The sequence below is a fragment of the Trematomus bernacchii genome, unplaced genomic scaffold (genome assembly GCF_902827165.1).
Source record: "Trematomus bernacchii unplaced genomic scaffold, fTreBer1.1, whole genome shotgun sequence".
In the NCBI taxonomy this organism is placed as follows: domain Eukaryota; kingdom Metazoa; phylum Chordata; class Actinopteri; order Perciformes; family Nototheniidae; genus Trematomus; species Trematomus bernacchii.
In genome coordinates, this window is record NW_022987654.1 from 2,186,599 (window position 1) to 2,209,559 (window position 22,961).

Genomic DNA, 22,961 nt, shown 5'->3' on the forward strand with positions numbered 1-22,961 from the left:
CGAAACAAAGGACTGTAACTTAAATTTACTAAAACAAATACCTTTACAAAAACAACTACCAATTACTGTATTTTATGTTTATGTTATGTCTTTGTCTTTTTAACTCGCTTTCATTGTGCCCCTCTCATGAAATAACTGGCCCCAGCCTGGCCCCCCCAGTCAAATTGGTCTAGAACCGCCACTGATTATACGTCTCTGAATAAACCAAGTATGTATCATATCATCTGATCATATATTCCACCTAACATGCGTTTTACATGTTTTGTTACCAAAAAGAATGTCGGTCAGGATATTAATCTTACAACTACGATACATAAAAAAGCATTTATATGAAATAATTGTGTCCGATATTGTCAGGGACCAAGTAGTTAGGCAACAGGACACAACAGGTTTTTTATTTACCCAAAAATCCAAAGAAAACATTACAAACCAAGAATCTCGAATAACTAGGCCTATAAAGAGGTCAACAGAAAATACCTAAAATAAACATGACATCAACTTAACAGGTGATAACTCAACCAACTGACCTGCTACAATCTTCTTCTCCTTCTTGGAGTTTTACGGCAGTTGGCATCCAGCTTAATGGTGCATTACCGCCACCTTTCTGTTCCGGAGTGTGGAACAGACAATAAGAATTGGTTGGTTCACAATCTTAATCCCTTCACAATAATAATAAAATAAATAAATAACATCTCAAATCCTATTAAAAAAAGAAAACGTACTCCTTAAGATATATAACAGTTCCCTAACCTGACCTGCTACAATGACACACCAAGGAACATGGCTTGGCCAAACCAAGTGGAAACCAAGGGGTAATTAAGATTAACAGAATACAAAAAGGACACAAATCCCCCCCTTTGACACCGAAGCAGGTGGTTTGTCCCAATCTGTCCCAATTGGCTGCTTGCAGTATTTAGGAGTCCTCAGTGCTCAGCCACACCTTTCGCTGAACCAGGAAGTAACCTCCCCAAACGGCCACGGTAACTCAAAGACAAAGAAAGTAAAATGTTTGAAAATAAACTATACTGTGTCCGATTACAAGCAAATGAAGAGTTAACCATCTAAATCTAATGTGTGGTGTGTAGTGATCACTTATTAATACACTGATTGACATAATTCACGCATGGAACTACAGGTTGGGGGTATTGTTTCCGCACGGACACAAATGTTGACGGTACCTACTGTGTACCTACTGTGTGTCCTCCCTTTCGCTTTCTCTTCTCTTCCCGGGCTGCGACCCGACAGCATGTCCATTTCTGCTGCTCAATAAAGCCAGATTTGCACCTTCGATGCACCGCCTCCGACTCCCTTCTCTCGGCACTACATTGGTGACCCCGACATAAGTCTCGCGAAGGATCCGAGACTGAACCGAACACGGCAAAAAACACTGTTTTTCTCGAAATGCCGGAGATTCTTGGAGACGTCCGTGGCTGCCACGTGCACATGGACTGAGGCTCTGTGCGCCCCGCGGAATGGCTGAGGACCTCGCCCGCCATTCCCGCTTCGTCTCGGCACTGGAAGGCAGCAAGCCTTCCTACTACGAGGAGACGATGCACGACCTGCTAGGTGTGGAGGAACCCGACTTCTACCTCGTGGAGCTGTTTCTTCGGGACATGCGGCTGCATGTCCAGGCTGCGCTAGCTAACACGGCTAGTGTTGAGCCCCGCGCTTTGGCCGAAGAAGCTAGCCGGTTCTTCCTGGCCGCCCGGCGATTTACCCCTGAGGTGCTGGCCACTGTACGCTGCGGCACCTTCCCTGGTGGGGGCACGCCGCCTAGCAGAGGCTCCGGGGCCGACGACGACGACAGCGACTAACGGCCGTCGAGAACGGCTAGCCACGGCTGCTAACGGCTAGCAGCTACCAACGGCTAACGACAGCTAGCCACGACAGCTAGCAGCTATCGCCATCCGACTGTTTTTTTTGTGGTGCCGGAGAGGAGGTTCGATCATGTCTGGTCGGCCTCGTGTGGATCCTCTCGCTATTTCGCCCACCTGTTTTTGTTCGTGGACAGGACGACCCTTTTGAGTTTTTTTTCTGGTGCCTGAGAGGAGGTTCGACCATGTCTGGTCGTCCTCGTGTGGACCCTCTCGCTTTTTCACCACCTCGACGGCGGCTTCGGACGTCGCCCATGCCTTCTTCGGCCCGTGGGTGGCGCGCTTCTGGACCCCGTCTCGCCTCGACTCTACGGTTTCGGACGTCGCCCATGCCTTCATCGGCCCGTGGGTGGCGCGCTTCGGGACCCTGTCTGGCCTCTTCCCTCGCCTCTGCGGTTTCGGACGTCGCCCATGCCTTCATCGGCCTGTGGGTGGCGCGCTTCGGCGCCCCGTCAGGCCTCTCCCCTGTCCACGGCTCCCTCCTCCCGGGGATGCGGCTCCTTCCTCCCGAGGACTTCGTACCCGCCGCCGCTGTGCCTTCGCCTGCGGCCGGGCAGCGCTCCTCCCTGCTGGGGACCGCCGGGTTATTCACGCCCGTCCCCACGTCGCAGCACAGCGGCCCTGTTTTCTATGGCTGGCGGAGGTTTTCTTCATTCGCCACGACGCCTACCGCGGCCCCCTTACGACGGCCCGTTCCGGCCCACCCCCCACCCCCGGTGGGGATGCCCTCGCCCTCATTAGGGCTCCTGCCCTCTCCTGCGGCCCCCTTCCGACGGCCCGTTCCATGGCCCGGCCCTCTCCGGCGGCCCCGCCCTCCTCGGCCCCTGTGGTGCTTCCTCCCGGACGCGAGGATTGTGCCATGCTTGAATTCTGGGGGGGCTTGTGTAGTGATCACTTATTAATACACTGATTGACATAATTCACGCATGGAACTACAGGTTGGGGGTATTGTTTCCGCACGGACACAAAGGTTGACGGTACCTACTGTGTACCTACTGTGTGTCCTCCCTTTCGCTTTCTCTTCTCTTCCCGGGCTGCGACCCGACAGCATGTCCATTTCTGCTGCTCAATAAAGCCAGATTTGCACCTTCGATGCACCGCCTCCGACTCCCTTCTCTCGGCACTACAGGTGTTACAAAATGGCATGTTGTCCTGCATCTGAACTGAAGCATAACTACTGAAGGTGAGGGTGTAGTGTAATTGTTTTACCCTGTGTGGCTGTGGCCATCACGGATGTCTAACTATGGAGATACAATTTTTGGTCACTGTGCAAAATGTATGGGTTTCTCAGGTTACCAAGGGACAAGGAAACAGCAGGGAAATGTCTCCCTTTCACTGTGTCTAAAATATGAGATTGTTGTCTTATGTTTTCAACAATGTGAATCCCGTGGCTGTCAAACAGCTACAGGCAACTTGTCTTTCTCTGAGGCCAGGCCACGTTTCCATTGTCAGCAATACAGTTAAACATAGACCCATATCTATCCCCCTCTGTATCATGTGAAAGGAAATCTGAAAATACTAACACACACATACGTATGTCATATGATTGGGAGTAAATGTTGATGACTTCACAGTTCATTCATTCTCAGCGCTTAACAAGTCCACTGAGCCTCTCTGTCCCACTTCGCTCCCTAAATTCAAAGTTGTGAGCTGAGTGAGGTTCTGAAGTCACAAGCTCTGCTCACTTGTTTGCTTGTGAGATAAAGTATTTAAAGGTGGGGTAGGTAATTTTGGAGAAACCAGCTTGAGTGCGCTAGAATTTGAAAATACACAACTGGGAAAAAATCTGCCACTTCCTTACAGAGCCCCTCCTCCAACACACACGCGCACATGACCAATGAGGGTTAAGTAAAAGTCAAATGTAAAAGATTACTGAAAAGAAAATTCAAGGAGCCAACATAAAAAAACTTTTTTTGCCATAACGCTTTGCAGATTAAAAGAGTACTATGTGCATTTTAAGATGACATCCAAGCTAGCTGTTTCCAACATCTTTAATTCTGCAACAGCTAACCGCAATCAGGCCTATTCCTTTAGCATTCAACCTTATATAGCCAAGTGGAAATGTGTCTTGCAGGTTAGTGAAACACAGAACACACATACTTCAATTTAAAACATAATAAAGTAAATGTATAGAGTACATTCTGTGTTTAAAACATGTGAAGCCCATCAGACAAGCGGTCATAAAATAATGTAGCTGAAGTAATAAACTGAAGAATCATCATCATAAAAAAAATCTCCTGAGACTTTTCTTGATAGCATTGAGGACATCTACAACACGGGAATTAGTAAACAAAGATTGAAATGTAGTACTAAAACCAACAGTCACCCTGTGAGATCCCTCCGCCTAATTGACTCTCAGTGTGAGCCGCAGCACCTGTCTGCACGCTGCTTCTCCCTCCGCCTCCGCTGGCCGCATCATCTCCTCCCGCAGAGCTAACAGGAGCAGCAGCGTCTCTCCTCCAGCTCCAAGCTTTATGTCTGTGAGGGCTGCTCGTCGCCGGAGGGGAGATTTTACGGATGCTCTTCACCTAATGTGACACATTTCATACAAGTGCTCGAATCACCGGTTGAAGCAATGAGAGTCTTTGGAGTGATAATAGGGATTTTACAGTACGTGGGACTTTATATTCAACTTAACACAGCTCTTAATGTCGGACACGGAGAGGTGGATAATCACATCTCTGGAAATGGTAAGTTTGTTCATGCCTCTGTTTGTTGGTGGTAGCTTGACTGCAAAATAAGCTTGTATTATTATAATATTCATGTCTTGAGCAGAAGCGAATGGGTGTGGTTCAGTGGAGGAGTTAATTAAGTGTATTTAAGTTTAATGCCGTTTTCTTTTTTGTCAAGATAGATGTCTATTATTATTTCAGTTGTGCTCATGTCTGTGAGAATCTTAACAAGGGAATCGCTATAGGTTTTAATTTAACTTATACATATCCCACTTGTATCGTCTTTAAATGTGTCCACTTGAAAATTGTTTATTGGGTTAGTTATTTGAAGTGCATTCAAACTGAATATGACAGATAACTGCAGTAACTTATGGAGAGCCATATTCATTACTTGTATACATTTATGAATAATTTGTTTCAACACAACCTTTGTTGGAGAAGATCAGGTATACATTAGCTATAGAGTTTTTATTAAAACTTTGTGCAAGATGTTGTTTTGGAATACAATCCCAAAAGTTACAGACCTACATTTTTTTTTGATTTTTCTTTATATATTTCCCGGAAAATCTGATTGCAATAAAGTTAGATAACTAATGTCTGAATGTCAACAAGATATACTGGTCTCTTTGAAGTAGTGATTCAATATCAGAGGAAATAAATAACAGATCCAGATTGTAACATCTATATACCATTTGCAGCACCCACACATACTATATTGATGTTTTTCATATGGCTCATGGTTTTACAGCAATGTACATTACAATAAAAGTGAATATTTTGTCTAATGCTAAATTATACAAAACTGTGTTCCAAGGCCCAGCAGTCTCTATACAGTTGACATGGTGAAGCCTTTGAATTGTTCCACTAATTCATTTCAAGAATATTTTTTAACTCAACCACTTGGAGTTTGATGCCCCATCCTTTCATCTCTGAAAAAGGAGCATTGAGGGGTTGAATGCATCATAAGTCCTGGTCAAAAGCAGATTGTGAATATTGCGAATGCTTTAGCTTTAGACCAATAGACTAAGCAATTAGAACAACTATAATCTATTACTTCTATTTGTTTTGGGCACTGTATGTGGAATACTACATCATAATCTTATATGAGTTAAAGAGTGTGTTTGTCATGCAGTATAAACCTCCACCAGCCACACAGTCACTCACGTTTGTCTCCTGTCCAAATCACCACAGTGTTATTAGATAATATTTATCGTTCGAAACAAGGTTAAGATTGATGGACATAAAAAGGAAATGCAAGGCCAAGGTTTTGAGCTTTCAATGTTCTTAAGACAAATTACCCGTAAGGTAGCCAAAGCAGAGAGAGGGTGTTTCTCAATGTCGAGTACGCTTGCTTGGTAGCACATGTCTTCCGAGTCACTTGCTTCAGAAGCGAGGCAAGAATACTTCCTGGCATTCGGAAAACGAAGAGTGGAACATGCGAGCAAGTGTGCAGGTGTGCGTCATATGAGAGGCCCCGCCTTACATTTCCCGCCACAGATTTGGGGAAATTGGTCCGTGCGCAAAGCATTGTGGGGATTTTAAGACCGCAAAGTCTACACATGTGCAGCCTCGAAATTTCTCGCTACGAATTACGCCGGGCTCGGTAGAATTCCAAGTATGCTAGACATTGGAACAGTACTTCGGCGGCACTCGATGATGTAGAATGCTTGAAATAGTGACTCTGGAGCAGCTTTACTTGAGATTGAGAAACACCCTGAGAAACACCCAGAGGATCTGTGCTGCACTCTGTACTTTTTGGAGGTGCGTGAAGGCTTGACATGCTTGGCATTGTCCTGTGGCACCTTATGTTATATTCACAACTTCTTATACTCATGGACTTGATTTCTACTGACCCTGATTGGTTTGCTATGTTTATGCAGATCTGGATTTCTGATCCGTCATGTCAAATTGCTTTTTATTTTGAGCAGTCAGTCACCACTGTAAATAAAAATAGTCTGTCAAACCAGCTGTAAGATAGTATTATAATATGCAATTATGAGTGCATATATTTTTATGTTGTAGGTGAAAGCATGTGTGTATGTCTGGTAAGATATAGCATTCAGACAGCTGCTAAAATAACGTCTTTGCTGTTCCTTTAAGTGCTTTTATTTTCAGACAGTGCTATTTCTGTTCAAGTGCTATCTTTTCTCAGAGTCAGCTCTTTTGAACACAATTGGCATTTTTACCTCCTAGCAATCCTACCTTTCTCCAGCAGCTCCAGATATAGATTTACTGTTCTCTAATTAAATTGTGTGATAACCAATTCATCACAGTGTCTTCCCCTGAGCCCTCGCTGCTTAGCAAGTTAGCTTTTAGCTCGATCGCTAAGAGTGAAAGCAGCTGGCTCCAAATGGGACAGGTCGGAAAATCAATTAATAGCATTTCTCTCTAAGGGACTTGATTACAATTTGCCAAATCGTGTTCTTTCCCACTCTGTGTCAGACTGGCTGGCCATAAAGAAGAAAATTCCTCAGGGTGTGATGCTTTAACAAAAACTAAAATATACTCTAAAAATCAACCGTTCAGGTTTTTTAAACTTGTTCCAGAAACTAAATAAAAGCCTTCTATTTTCACTTTTCACCAAAAGTAGCTCTAGCTCTAGCAGTGTTTGTGGTTAAGTAATCCTCAGGAGATTACTCTTTTTTTTCCTTTTTTCTTTCAATCTGGCTTTTTGATAAATTGCCCAAGCAGAGGGGAGCCGAGCCGTCATGTAGAGCAGAGAGGATGGGTGCACCGTTCTGGAGAGTGCTTGTTAGATTCAGCCCTGAATCATTTGTTTCAGATAAGTGCATCTGGCTGGGGCCCGGTCAGCGCCTGCACCACAGATTCCACTTCAGCTCAAGTGTAGATTGAATCACCTGCTACGCAAAATAATAGGTTCTGTGTGAATTCAAATGACAGGGTTACTTGAATCTGTGTTTTTACGTCAATGAGGGCCATGTGTGTCAGAATATGACTCACCTACCTGATGGTCGTGTCTCACCAGTGAGGACATAGGAGGCAGATAAGAATGAGCATTGTTTGTGTGAGTTATTGGTCATGTTGATGCCGTACAATACAAAGTGATAAATTATCCTACATGTAGTTTCATCCTCATTCTGAACCCAGTGCGAGACAGCGTTGGTGCTATTTGGCAGCGTTCATCCTGTTAACCATCGTGAGCGGACCACTTTCACAGTGTGGGGGCGTGTACCAATTCATTAGGCTTCCAAAGTGTCTGGGATTCTCTGCCAGACCTCTGCTTGGTGTCCTCTTAATGAGGATAGCCAGCCCAGGCAGTTTGCATTGGCTTCCAATTTAATGGATCCCTGACTTTGCGGGGGGGCAACAGATTGTACAGTCACGCTGTCACGGCGGAGGGTGCTGGCGGAGGCTCGGTAGGAGAGAGCAGGAGAGGGAAAAGATGGCTGCAAGGACACTCATCTCGAGAGGATACTGGAGGCTTTTTACATTTTAACCTGTCACACTTCAAAGGGAAAGCTTCCTCTGGTAGTGATGCAGTTCTCCTTGGTGTGAATTAAAACCCTATAGTTAGTATGAAAACCAAATTGTGAGAAAACTGTGCAATCAATAATATAATACCTTTTATATGAATCCAACATCTAAAAATGTGCCTTCTGCTTCTAGCTATTGCAACACAAATATTATAATATAATTGTAAATTATGGTAATTTTCAATTTTACACTGATTTATCATAAGTCCGGAGCAGTTCTCAAAGACGTCCTCATCGGTCATCACAGAAGAAAGCCGTGGCCCTGAGAAATGTCGTTTTGTGCGAGCTGTTCTTTGGCTTAAATGTAAAGCTCTGCCTCAACTCCAATTAAACTTCATCAAGACCCTATTCAATTTGTGCCATGCAAAGTTCTTAAGCACTTGTGTCACTGCTGTACACCACTGCCACTTCTGAAAGCATATATACGCCATCATTTTGGCCACATACTCAAATCAAAGAAATGGTTGTCTTTCATCTCCGGAGAGTCCAGATGGAGTACAGTGTGCTCCGAGCCCCGGTGTTGTCAACAACACGTGCTGATACCACACTCTGGGAGGAAATGCGAAAATAGCCTTTGAGTCTTATGTCCCAGGGGCTATGAAAAATTCCCTCTAGAGCACTGGCGGCAACAGGCAGACAGCTGCTTGCTTGATTACCAGCTCCATTCTTATTTCATTATTTTTACCTTCCACCTTGAAGAGAGGCTGAAGGTCGCGCAGCAAGCGATTATTTCCCCAAGGATGCTCCTGTCTGTTTGCATCGCCACTTATTCTGAACCAAAAACAGCATTATTGACTTTATGGTATATTCCCAGACTGCTTATTTTTGTTTGTCAGTGCTATCATGTTTATTTTTCCACATTATTAGTTATCGGTTGTCAATTGAACAACTCCTGAGTTAATTATTGCAGGTAATTACAGACATATCTTTGAACAGGGAGTCAGGCTATATATAGTATTAACCGGTATTTCCGGTATAACATTTAAGCCACCTTTGCTGTGAATGATTATTGATCTAACAAACATTAAATACCTTCATATAATTGACTTAATCTGCCTGTTCGAAAATATATTTTTAATAAAGATATTCTCACAACCAGTAGGCTACAAATGCTGAGATCCCTGAATAATTTGCATAATTTCTTCCTCTAGTTGGTTACCTTCATGATTAAAGCTTTTTAATATGGAGCTCTGCAGCAGGTCTCTTTATTACAGGAGCTTCTTGTTGTTTCAACCCCAGTTCTCTTAGGGCTCCCTGGATTATTAAAGCCATGCATCAAGTCAGCGAAATACCTGTTCCTACAAGGATTCTGATTTTCTTATATGTTGGTTTTTATTCGGTCACTAATTTCTTCTGAATTAATCATTACTCATCTTCAATGCCCTACGGATGTGACTCACAGAGGTATTGAGTTAATGACCATGATTTTAGTTGCCGTTTTTATAAACTGGCAACTTCTCAGGGGAAACATTTTTGCACTTAACCTAGAGAAATATATTCTGCAGTTCTTCAAACTGACACAAACAAACTGTCTTCTCTACAGTACTTTTACATGAATGTGTCGCCATTTACAGATTCTCTGATTTCATGCATGGTGATACAGGCATAACTCACCAACTCTTCAAATTCTTATTTCCTGTCATGTTGCCTCTATAGACTGCCTCAGCATTCAAATATACTTTGCCCTGTGGAATCTATTCTGATTGTGTTTCATTCCCTTTCAGTGCCTCCACTCTCTTACTTGACCGACAGACTCAAATTACTTTATCGCAGCAAACAGATGATATTCAAAGGATTTCATGTCAAATATTTATTTTTTGTTTTCCAGCTTGAACTTTTGATTAAAAAGGGACAACCCTAGGATCCAAATCTATATCCTTTCCCTCTGTGCCAACAATAACTACTAAAAACACATCAATGAGCCACATTTTTGCACTCGGTATCATTTCAGTACCAAGTATTGTAGTTAATTCACTCCCAAAGCACGATGTGTAGTAGTCCTCAGTAAATGCACTTTTTGCTATTATAACATTTGCTAAATTCTTCCGTGCTTAGCTATAATAGGAAATTATTTTTGCCCTTTTAATAATTGACCAATCTTCCTTTGGTGTTTTCATTTTCAAAAAAGAGAAAATACCGAACAACATAAGCCTTGTCCTTTAATGATTTGTCAAAGAAAAACAGAAGCTCACTGGTGACAGGCTTATCCCGTAAGCTTCTCTCTCTGGCTCCATGGCTCACACACAAGCACAAACACATGGACCAGCAGAGATATGGGTGTCACACTTGCTTCTCGTCCATGCTAATAAGCCCTCTGTAATTGAGTCATCCTCAAACAGCTCAAGCTCCCTCCAAAGCAGAGAGTGAGACTGAAAGGGAGAGCGAGGATCGATGGATTGACCTCACACTGGCACTCAGGCTGGATTTATCCATCTCATTTCGCCTTGGACTTGAAGTGAGAACATATTTAAGCATGGTGTTCTTCGACTGAGGCAGTGTATATGTATTTATTTATATATTTATGTCCTCCACCGCATTGCTTTCTTTCATTATTTCTCCCCTTTAAATTTTTAATGAGTCTTTGGTGAACAGCAAGCAGCCGCCTCTGTGTTCTTAAGACCGAACTTCTACCAATGCTCTCTGAGCAATACAGTGAGAAATGCCATGGAGAACCATTTTAAAAATGCATGTACTGTACTTGCATCTTCAAGCAAAGCTCCCCAGTCTCTAGTAGAACTCAGTTCTGACAGTACCGCCCTCATGAAATCTATACTTAGAAAAAGCCAAGCCAAGCAAACTCTTTCTGTTCTGCTATAGCATTATAAATAAGACATCCCAGAGTGCTTCAGATTTGCCTGGAAGTCGTTATTCACATCCAAAGTACACATTTTCATCTTTCTTCTCTGCGAAACAGACCATCAGCTTTTGTGTTGATTTAGCGTTCTACCAAGGCTATGTGATTGATTTCTGGTGATGCATGTGATTCAAGTCAGGAAATAGTTGGATGTCTGCAGAGTATGCTTGTCAGGGCCGACGCAGCATTGCACTCACAGAGACAGTCTGTTTGTCAACAAGTTGTGTTTCACAGGCAGGATGACGAGGGCGCCTGCATAGCAAACTGAAAGGCAATTTGAAAACTGTCAATAAAGCCAGGAGGAGGAGGAGGGAGGAGGAGGGAGGAGGGAGGAGGACGGACGGACGGACAAGGGAGGCATGGTGAGGAATTAGTTTTGGGCACAGCATCATTTAGTGGTGCTGATGGTTTTGGATGTATGCATAGAACTCTAGGAGTCTAATGGTCATAAGATTTTGGGATTTGAGTTATTAGTGAGCCCCCAATCAGTGGGTTAGTGGGGCAACAGTTCATGATTATAACCTTGTTGTGTTCCAAAAAGAGATTGATTTACAGAATTATCCCTCGTTTTTGTCAGTAACTGTCCCTCAGTCCCTCCTCTCCTGCAACCTTGCGTCCTCTGTCCGTTCACCCATCACCTCACTGCCCCCCCCCCATCTGCCCACCTGTTTACACTTTCTCATCAGATCTGCAATGCATTTTCCACAGTCACCTGCCAGATTCACACTTTCATTTTGTCAATGTATTTGTTATTTTTTATACATCTGTATACATTGTGAGACAAATGTAAAACATATTTGTAGTCATTTTGTGATACATACTATGCAACACCACTTTGCATCATATTTAAGGTGAATATCAAAGGTGAACGACATTTGAGATTGAGTTTAAAACAAGTTCAATTTCACAATTTATCAAACTTGTTTGCCTTTAACTGGTAAGACATTTCCGAAAAGAAAATATCTTGATGATAAATTCAAAGCAGAGGTTGCTGAAATATTTTGTATATGCTTCGAAATACATACAGTACACATACTGTTTTTCTGTCCTCCTACATTTAACGAAGGAGTTTCTAGTTTCAATCAATTTTTTTGAATTGCTGTGCTTAGGATTTTTGTTTGGGAGAAATTAATGTAAGTGTGTAAGTGGGCACGCCTGCTCTAAAGTAAGTGTGTTTTATAAATAGATATTGATGATAATTGGAGAGGCTCCATTTCGCCTCACATCCATTACTTTTCTTCTCGAGACACCCTTTTGCATTATGTCTTGCATAAAACATGCAACAGAAGCAACACCACTGGTTCATTTGTGACATTCCTTTCAAATCTGCACAGCTCGATTCATACACACACATACACTGTATTCTAACTACAAGCCACAGGGCATCACACACAGTGAGACACACACACACAGGGTATGTCTCCCAGGATGCTGAACACCTGCCAGAGCCGGTGGGCAAAGCTCCAGGAGATGTAGCGAGAGTTGGAAGCATCTCTTTATGCCACACACCAGAGAGCCAACAGACACAGATTGCCCATTCAGCAGGAGAGCCACAGAGAGGAGGAGAGGAGGAGAAAGTGAGGAGGGGAACTGAATTAAAGGAGGAAAGAAGGTGAGAGTACAGAAGAGGCCTGAGTGGTAGAAGGGACTTCTAATGGGTAGAAAGCAGAGCACTGTCAACAACAAAAGGGGGAGATTTGTGGGAGATGTTATAGAGCTGGAGAGAGAGAGAGCTAAGAAAGGATTTAAACAAGAGAAAGAAATAAGGAGAAAATTGAGAAAAATCTTTCGTTTGCAGAATTGGGGTCTTATTAGTTGGCTGGGTAAATAGGAAAGTGCAGGGATCACCTTGCAGCTCTGAGCCGGTCCGGCTGTAGCTCTGCACTCTCGAGTGTATTTGAGGACTCCCTGTGCTCCTCTCTCCTTGATTTGACTTTGACTTCACACATTGTGGTTTCAAATGGCTGTGGAGACTCAGCTTCACCACTCCTCTGATATATTCTACTTTGGTTGTAAGGAAAGGACTGTTTAATATTTTAAAAGGTTGGCATGGGTAGATTTTAGAAGAATACGTTTTCAAAAAATTTAAAATATTGTGAAATCACTATCAAATACTATTTAAGTCAGTTTTCAAGTAAAATAGTGATAGACAAAGAGATAATACTGTAAGTAGCAAGTCTTACACGAGTGTCGCAATCTTGTGTTGTAGTTAAACTGTAACTATCAAATGTCACAAGCTAACATGGAGTTTGCATAGAAAACGGTGGCAGAAGTTCCACCAAAAATGTTGGTCAATTGTTAAAAAAATAGAGACACGTTTCAGACTCAAGTAGACAAAGACAGGCCTCTCATTTTTATCATAGGAACCATTTAAAATGAAATTACAATTTTAACCAGCAGATTTTATTATCTTCCGCTAGCTAAGTAGCCTTAGCTGTTTCATTATTTGGTTAAAATCAGCTGTCTTTAGCTCATTTTATTTTCAAAGAGGATTTTGAATAAGGTATAGCTTCACTGTCAAATTCCCTTCTTATTTTATATCTTGGTCCCATTTCATCACAAAGATAATTCTAAGGGAGCCGGTCAACTTTTTTTATGTGTTTATGTTTTTAAAAGTATTGAATTTCTGAATTCTCAATATACCAATAGCAGTATCTGCATACACAAATCCAGTATTGGTTGCACCTCATGTTAGCATAGATACATATTCTTTATGAAACTTATTTGCTCTTGTTTTTTTTTTGGTTCAGTATCACTTTTACTACATCCACATACACACCGCTTGCTGTGAAGAAATCCAAAGCACGACAGGTCTGTTACAGTTGCTATGATATTTAACTATATTTGACAGTCGCTGTTTTAATCGAGGGGTTGACGCAATGATCAATTTATAATGGAATTATAATTACTTCAATTAAGTATTAAGATCTCATTTCAGCAGTACCTAACATTGATTTATGAGGGAGGTATTGCTTTTGATACAGTATCGTTCTCTGTCTTTTCTCTGTGTGTCCCACACAGATCTTTTACTCTGTGGGAACACAGCCTGTTCAAAGTGACAGATGCTGCCGCCTGTGCTCTGCCTCTGGCTGTTGATACTGTATCTTCAGGACCAAAGAAAGTGCCAGCCACTGCTTCGAATACTAAGAAAACTCAGATGATTGAACGCCACCCTCTGTTGTTCTGCTCATACATTTTATGCACAGTGAAGTTCTCAGCTTTTCCAGGCTTTAGCGCTGGCAGCATATGTTGAACACACATCGTTACCATGCAATGTGATGCATTTTGTATACCCTCAAAAGTCAAAGTCAAAGTCAAAGTCAGCTTTATTGTCAAGAATTCTACATGTTGTACATCCAGAAATCTCGAATACCCTCTGTGATCTTCATCATGCATCCGGGAGAGGGATTGAAAGTCTTGAATAATAAGAAGTCTGCTGTAGAGTAAGACATTATACATGCATTTATCAAATGCTTTTACAATTGCTCAAAGACACTTTGCAGTTATAATAAAGAAAATATAAAAATCAAGCTAATATAATTATATTTGACACAATTACACAAAATTAATCGCAAGTTAAAAACCAGTCTGTAAAGGTGAGTTTTGGTCAGTGTTTTGAAGGTGGGGAGATCGGTTGGTGCTTGGTCCTCTTGGTGAGGTAGGAGGGGGGCAGGTTGTTGAGTGCAATAGTAGGAGGAATAAAATATTCTATGAAATATAATAACGTAGCACCTCTTGAGTAACATGTTGAGTTGTATTCTCTGTTTAGTGGTTTCTTCAAATGCCAGTAAGTATCATGTTATAGACAGAAGAGTCACTCGTGAAAAAATACAAAGAAAATGTCGAGATTATATGGAAATATGTATTCAGACACAAATCCAATCCGCTTTTTACCTCTTTCAGGATCCTTTTTCAGACAAAAATAAATTGGTAGCCATATATAGAAAATAAATTGAAATAATTAGCACATTATAAATTGCAGCAGTGTGTAGCTGTTTCTGAAATAACTACTGTGATCTCCTTCCTTTTTTAAAGATTACACTAGAGTTTGATTTCTGGATTCTTTACATTTCTGGAAGACATTGGAGCTTTTTCTCAGAGGCTTTCTAAATGTCTTGGACATGTTCTGTTGAGATTGTGTTGCTTTGTATTCTGAAAGACTTTTCTGCCATCAGAAGAGACACGCATCATCAGATTAAAGTGAATCAGTATGCAAACTGTGATTACGGTCTACAATACATGTATTGAATAGTTAGTGCTCCAGGAAATTGTCCCGGAAATGGTGTCCCACTGTTCAGTAGAATCACGCTTTCCATAGAGCTGAGAAAATGAGAAAAAATGTATATATATATTTTTCTCATTAACAACAATAAATGTATGTATTTAAATACAGCTCAAACTATTATGGATTGTTTTACCTGTCAGACTAAATATAAATGTATACCAATATATTGTAAATATTCTACTATAGGTCAAAACAAAATGTTTCAGCCCATAATCTCATACTATTACACAAATAAAATGTAACAGATTTTTTCAAAAATAAACTATGAAATGTCATGCTCTGAAAATATATTGTTTCTGTATATAGCTTTCACTTTGATAGCAGCATCAAGTTTTCTCTTAATTTAACGTAACTTAATTTGTATAGTCCTTTAATAAGAACTCATAAAGAGATTGAACATAACTCGGAGGTAGACTGAGTTCGATTTGAAATGTTTCCTTTATCACCTGATACTTTTCTCTCTCAGGAGTATTTGCATAAGAGGGGAGAGCTGGAGAGGAAAGGAAAAGAACAAATTATTCTCAAGTGTCTTGAGTGTGCTGTTTTTACACCGTTAAGTGCTGTGTGCTCATACGTAATGGACCTTTATGTTGCCATGACAAAAGAAAGGAGTCAGGGAAACATTTCACAGATTTAAATCCTAACTAAAAATACATTTAGTTTTTTAGGGCTATAATTTAGCCAGCTTGTTTATCTCTCTGCTGAAGAATAAAACATTTACACAAAATAGCATTGCGCAGGCTATTGTAACTTTCAAAAGAGAACTAAGTATCTTGTCAAGTGGGTAGAGTATTTCACTACTTACAGTTTGTCGCTGCAGGTCTCAGCAGAGCCAACAGTTGGAGAGCTTTCACTGATGCTCTCTGCAGGACTTTTATATGCTTCTCTTCGTACCTTTCCATATGTCACTCCTACACATACAGTCCTTCCTAAAGGTCCCATTCACTTCTTATCACTGCCTGTGTGTATGATATCACCACTCTGGTTCACAGCTGCATTTATTATCACTTTCTTTAAACGTTGTTCCCAGATCCTTTTCATCTCTTTGTTCTGGACACACTCGTCTCAGTTCACTGACGCCATTGTCCTTCTTTTCTTCGTTTTCCTCTACCCTTCTTGGCCCCTGTACGGCTCCATCCCTGCAGTACGTCTCTTCCTCACAAATGAGGCCACTGCCTGGCCAAAAGCAGCGGTGCATCAAAGGCACAAATCCTGAGGGCCCGGACACCCATACTCTATTCTTCACCTTTCTCCTCAAAATGTCCCCTTTGTCCTGAGCGGAAAGAATGTCAATTTCAGATCCATCACTGACTTCTCCCTTTGCTAACCTGGTCTACATATTTTCTTTCTCTCTGAAAGAGAATTATTCTGTGGATGAGAGGTAGATTATTACCTATACATAGATCAGACAGATTCTTATGACACTTTTTTATTATGTGCAACCTTTTTATTCCTTGAACTGTTCCTACAATACAATCAGTAAGAATTATAGAGGAATACATTTGTTCTCTTCAACCAAAAATGATGTGGATATTTAATATGGAGCACGTGCATATTGTATATTGTATCTTTATCTGTGGTTTAGTTTGTCACACTGAGATGTATTGTTTTACGCTGTTGCAGCTACAGTTTTTCTTGAAAACTGATTGAGTACATTGAAACATACAAAAGTTACAAGGGCTTATACTAAATAGACCAAAAAGGACGGCAAGAGAAAATACTGAAGGTTTACATTTCCTACAAAATAGCTACTTCTCTTTTTCTTTACAGACAGAAATGCCCGCGTTCAGCACTCTCATTCCTGTAATATATTTTAAATATGCTCATATAAAATCAATTCAATCAGTGAGCCTGAGAGAGAGGAATGATTGAGATGAAGGGAGTGGATTAGGTGGCTGTGAGAATGCTGTGTGAGATTGCACATTTACATTAAATCAATGAACATCTCCTATGGTTTATGTGCATAATATTTCCCACTACTTTATTAACTTTAATATAATTAGAATGGTTAACACTGTATGAATAAACTGACTGTACTAAGGTTACACTTCATGGTGATATAACTTTAACGTCATGTTTGAATTGATTCTTTGTGAATCTCTTTGTTATTTCTTTTTTTTATTCTTACTATATTTACTTGAGTCTAATGTTGATTTCATAAGGACAGAGGGCGTCGTTTTTCTCATACTGATATTCTGAACAAACTGCTGTTGTATTTGCTGTAAAGTGTCTTTACTGTAGGGTATTTTTATTATATGTACAGCACTTTGGCTCGACCAAAAATCGTTTAAAAATGTGCTATATAAATAAAACTTGATTTCATTTCATTTCATTTTAAATTTAAGGACAATAATATTTGTATATTGTTGTATCTTTTGAACATTTTGACTTGTGTAATGCTTCATACGGCATGCTGGAACAAAATAATTTCCTAATTTTGGGATAAATAAAGTATACATTATATCTATCTATCTATCTATCTATCTAGTAAAAGTTCATTTGACAAAAGAGCAAAGCTAAAATAGAGATATAAAATATATTTATTTTTATATTTAATGCCTGTATCTAGCTTTATATAGAGTATTGTAAATATATAATTGTGTATGGATTTATAACTTGTAATAATTTGAAGCTCTTAAAATCCTTTTCTATAGTTCTCAGGTTGAATTTGAAACTAGCGCTGTACATTAAAGGTAGGGTAGGTAAGTTTGAGAAACCAGCTCGAGATACACTTTTTGTTATATTCCATGGAATGCTCTTAACATCCCGATAGCAATGAATATCTTAAGTGCTTTGACAATAAATCCATAAAAAAATGTCCTCTGTGGAAGCCGTAGTGCTGTAAAAAGTACGACCAATCATTTTAGCCGGCCCGGCTAAAATAACTGGTGCACAGACTTATCTCGTGCCCTCATTGGTCATGTGCGCGTTTGTGTGTGTTGGAGGAGGGGCTCTGTAAGGAAGTGGCAGATTTTCTCCGGTTGTGTATTTTCAAATTCTAGCGCACTCAAGCTGGTTTCTCAAACTTACCTACCCTACCTTTAAGGAAATAAAAGGTTTCTGGAGAAGAACACACGCCATCCATTTTGAATTTAGTCATACTGTAGTTTACATGTAATCCATTTAATAACTTGATTCATTTTTCCATTCGTTCTTTTTTGTTTCTTGGTGTATTTAACTATGAATTTTTACCAGCTTAGGGTGTATTTATAGAGAAAGATGCATGGTGGTATTACAGTATGTGTGTGGGATTGAGGTGTTTTGACAGTTCCAAATTGGTACAGGCACACTTGTTCAGCTCGCTGTCGATGTTACAGCATTATGTAACATTCTTGACAGTTGAGCTCCAGAGAAAAGAAAGCTACATAACTGCAGATGCATAATGGATCACACCCAAAAACGGCCCATTGAAGTGAGCAAAAGCTCTCATCTCACAATTAGCAACGGTTTGTTGAGTCAATACCATCGCTCAGAATTTCTCATTTCTGTATTTATTTGGCTACCAACACTTTGTACCAGCGTGTCACAGTTTTTCTCTCGCTTTAGTGTGATGAAGCGGTGAAATGTTGACGCTGAGCTCCCTGAGAAATAGAATTCTTGAGGATGTGTCTCTGTCATTTTAAGGGTGTCTTAAGCCAATCCTTTCCCCTAAACGTATGTCATTTTATTCTCTCTTGCAGCTCTATTTACAGAGGTGCCACATGACATCAGGACGCAGAGCGGGGAGGATGTAGAGATGGCTTGTTCCTTCCGTGGGACGGGCTCTCCCTCCTACTCCCTGGAGATCCAGTGGTGGTACATTAAGGACCGGAGAGACTGGAAACAGAAGCCTGCGAAGATCACAAATGATGTAAGCTGTGAGGGGAAATAGATACATACATATTTAAGTCAAGGTTTAAAAAACTGTGATCTTTACTACACTTAAAAAACAGCAATTACCCTAGTTTTTAACGCATTAAAACAATGTGTTTCAATTAATAAAGCATTAAAACTATTGGCAGTCATACAGAATAGTAAGCTAAAAGAAATGAAAACATTTTATGAAAATTGTTAGCTAAATATAATAAATAAACATATAAAATATTTTAGCTTCTGTCATTTGGAGTACAGTACACTGTTGTATATACATCACATATTATGTCTACACATTATTATGACATATACTTACATAAAACATTAAATGTACATTTTATGTATTATGCTGTTGTACTTTACTCATCCCATTTTTTGGTTATCCAAAATGTGAACCTTTTAGTGTAAAAATGTAGTTTTGGTTTTCCAATTTCACAGTTCACTTTTTCGGATTTAAACTTAGACAGACTGCACACTAAGCTTACTGTATATCAGGCAGAGAGAAATGCAATAATAGCCATAGCGGTGGAAGAAACCCTCTTGCATGGAAACGAAGGTATAATTACTGATTAGCATTTGCCAGCACCAGGGGGACAGGTTGACTCTCCCACCACGGGGAAACTCAGGCTTCCCTGTTGTGCCTCAAGACACTATAATTGGCACTGAGAAAGAAATATATTTTCCAAATCTCAGTCTGCTGCATGCATTATTCATACCTATGCCCAGAAGAATACCTCTGTGCCTCTGCATACACATTCACACACACTCTCCTGCTCAGAGGATTACGTGCTCAGTGCTGTCTGTTCATATACACACACATTTAAACAAGCACTTATAAGCATGCGTACCCACACACACAAATACATACATCTCAACTAGCAGGAAAATAATGGTAACTACAAGGAAGCTTTAAGGAAAGGCTGTTGAAAACATCAAAACATGTTTTCCTCTGCGATGTTTTGCTGTTGTAAGTCGATGAAATGAGTCATTTTTAGCATGAAAGGTTTTTAGAGATGTGCGACTCTCTGTTGCTAACGCTTCATCCATACTTCTGTGCAGGTTGTACCGCTGGAAGAAACTTCCAAAGATGCCACCAAAATAAGTGTAAGTCTGCATAAACTGTCAACAAGCATAAAGCACAAATATTATTATTGTTCAAATAATGAATATAAACAACATCCAAGATTTTGTAAGATATCTTTATATTATAAATGTATCAGTGACATCCCCAAAATGATATATCAACTCGCCCCAAAAAACTTGTCACCCCGCATTGTGAACATAGAATCAAAAACAGAGAACATGTTTGTTCAATAATACATCAAAAAGTCTATTATGAACTCTCACACAACTTGTGCAGTATAATGACTCCTATTTGTGTTATTTTACATCCAAAACCCTGTATTTTTTCTCCAACCTTACTTTCATCAACAGTTTCACGCAGTGTTTTAGTAGTGTTATAAAAAGTAAGGTTTTAGTGAAAATCCATGTGTTTTGTCAGTACTGAATGACTGGATACATTACATTTGGATTACACTGCACAAGTTTTGTGGGTGTTTTGATATGCTAGTACACATTAAATTCAGTTCATCAAGACTTTTCTCTGATTCTGGATTCTGTGAACTCTTCAAGAAATCAAGGTACAGTAACACTGTGAAAGTAATTAGTAAACGTAATTTTGGGGGTGAAGTATTATTGTTACCATAATTAAAGTGTTTAGAATAACATGTTATACTGTGTGTTTACCATATGGCTTCAAATAAGAATACATCATATTGTGTCCCCATTAGGTGGTAAAAGTGGCCGGCAGCAACATCTCCCACAAGCTCCGTCTCTCCAGTGTCAAGCCGTCAGACGAGGGCACGTACGAGTGTCGAGTCATCGACCTCAGCGGCCCTGTGGCGCAGCAACACCGTGTTCGCGCCTTCCTCCGTGTGGAGCCTGGGAGCAGTCAGGGGTCTGAAGAGGTCAAGAGGCAGGAGAAAGGGCAGAGGTCACATGGGAGCCAGCCACACCCCCACCACCAGACAGAGGGCAGGGAACTGAAGAGGAGATCAGCTGACAGCCCCACTGACTGCAGTGAGAGCTGTGGGCTGTAGAGGGTCTGCATGTTCATGACTTATCTCTACAGAGGGACTGTCATCAAAACACCCGTCATCACAGACTGGACCTTTGTGTTTCAGCGTTTGTTTGTCCATCTTTAATATTGCTGTTCAGATTGCCAATGCTGTTGAATGCCAATAGAGGGCACCATTTGATTTAGTGTACATATAAATGTGTTCTTTTCTTTGCTTTGTTATTTTCTCAGTTTTTTTTTCTCTTGCATTAGGTTTGTGTTATAGTGAAAGTAAGGCTGTAATTACAGAACATTTGTTTTTGTTATTTTGTATTTTTCGACTCACTCAACTGTAGTTTTCCTCACAATCCAAAACTGCAGTGGAGAGTCAGAATTATCATCAATATCATAAAAATGAAAAGGGGATACAGACACAAAACAGATCATTTCCCCATTCTACTGTCTTTTACCAAAACATATGCCAAAGGTTGCAGTATTTTAATGTTAATGCTTTCTAAGAAATAAAGAATATATCAAGCTTTCTTTAATTTATCTGAGAACATTTCAAAGTGCTTTGTTTTATTCATGTGATCTTTGTTAAAGCAGTATCTGTATTAAGCTTTCTAAACCACGACTATAATGTTTGTCAAAATCACATCACATCAAACAATGTATTAATTCTTATGTATATTCAAATCTTAGCACTGTAGACTTGTAATGTATTCATAAAATAAAGTTTACTGTCCTGCTTAAACAAATGACTCAAGAAACACAATGTGTGTTAATATCTCCTTTTGTCTAAACTTTAATGAGTTTGTCATCCGAGTCACATTCTCCTTTTTACTGTGTTTGTTCTACTGTTAGTGCTGCTGTTCGGTATTTGTTCTGTTAAATACATTCATTTGAAATTACTTGTTCGCGCGAGTGATTTTAACTTGTTGTTCTTAGTATTAGAGCCAGTATTTTGTTTTACAAAAAGGGCCATCTAATTGTGATCTGTAGTCAAGACGGTATAAAAGACTATAATTCCCACAGCGCCAGCCTGTGTTCAGACGCCGTCGAGGCACAGTTTTTAATCGTTAAAGTTATACAAGCCAATACAAAGAAAAAAAGAAAGAAAGAAGGACCACCTAAGTTGTTCATAATTTTTATTTGAGTTTTGCCTCTTGTTTGATTTGTTTTGACTATTGTAAAGGCCTGTTTTCTTTGTTGAATGTGTGAAAAGTTTATTTTAACGCATAGAAAAATATCAACACACACCAACGGAGGTTGGTCCAACTGTCCAACTGTGAGTAAAACGCGTTAGAGCTGTCTGTTTAAGGCTTTTAGTTTGGATATTTGATATTTGATAAACATTCACTCAAGTCGACTTACTGAGTTTCACAGACGGAGTGCTGAAACTCAGTAAAACTTACTTTACCAGGATCCTTCTTGCTGATATTCAGTCTCTTACTTTGTTACTATAATACTGCACATCATAGATGTTTCTAAGAGAGTGGGTAAGCCTTGTTCTCTGTAGAGGAAATATGTGCTTCGGCGGCACAAACTAACCAGTCGGTTGACCCTTATGTGTCCTGAATATTAACTGCAGTACCTGCCAAAGTGCCAAACATAGATCAAAGAGGTAATTACTTGTATTCACTGGAGAAGGCTAAAACGATGGTTATTTGGTGTTTTATATTGTACTTTTTACTTCACTACACATCCTGTTAAAATAGTATTTTTCTTTTGGCAGCCAGCAGCATGCCGCACAAAAAGTAGCTGTCTGGCTTTTTTTTAACCATTGCAATTACTGTTTGTGACCAGGAGAGAGCAGCACTTTCTCTAACATTAGGAAAATGAATAACACATGCATACTTGCATGCCCACACACA

The 22,961-nt window shown here is 40.2% G+C and overlaps 1 protein-coding gene across 1 annotated transcript; it reads left to right on the top strand.

The window, feature by feature from the left end:
• Positions 1-4,302: 4,302 nt before the first annotated feature.
• Positions 4,303-21,845, top strand: vstm2l (V-set and transmembrane domain containing 2 like). The gene is made up of 4 exons (XM_034135062.1): positions 4,303-4,564; positions 18,860-19,029; positions 20,091-20,135; positions 20,822-21,845. The coding sequence occupies exons 1-4, from the start codon at positions 4,450-4,452 to the stop codon at positions 21,128-21,130; spliced, it is 639 nt and encodes a 212-aa protein (XP_033990953.1). The 5' UTR covers positions 4,303-4,449; the 3' UTR covers positions 21,131-21,845.
• The last annotated feature ends 1,116 nt before the right edge of the window (positions 21,846-22,961 follow it).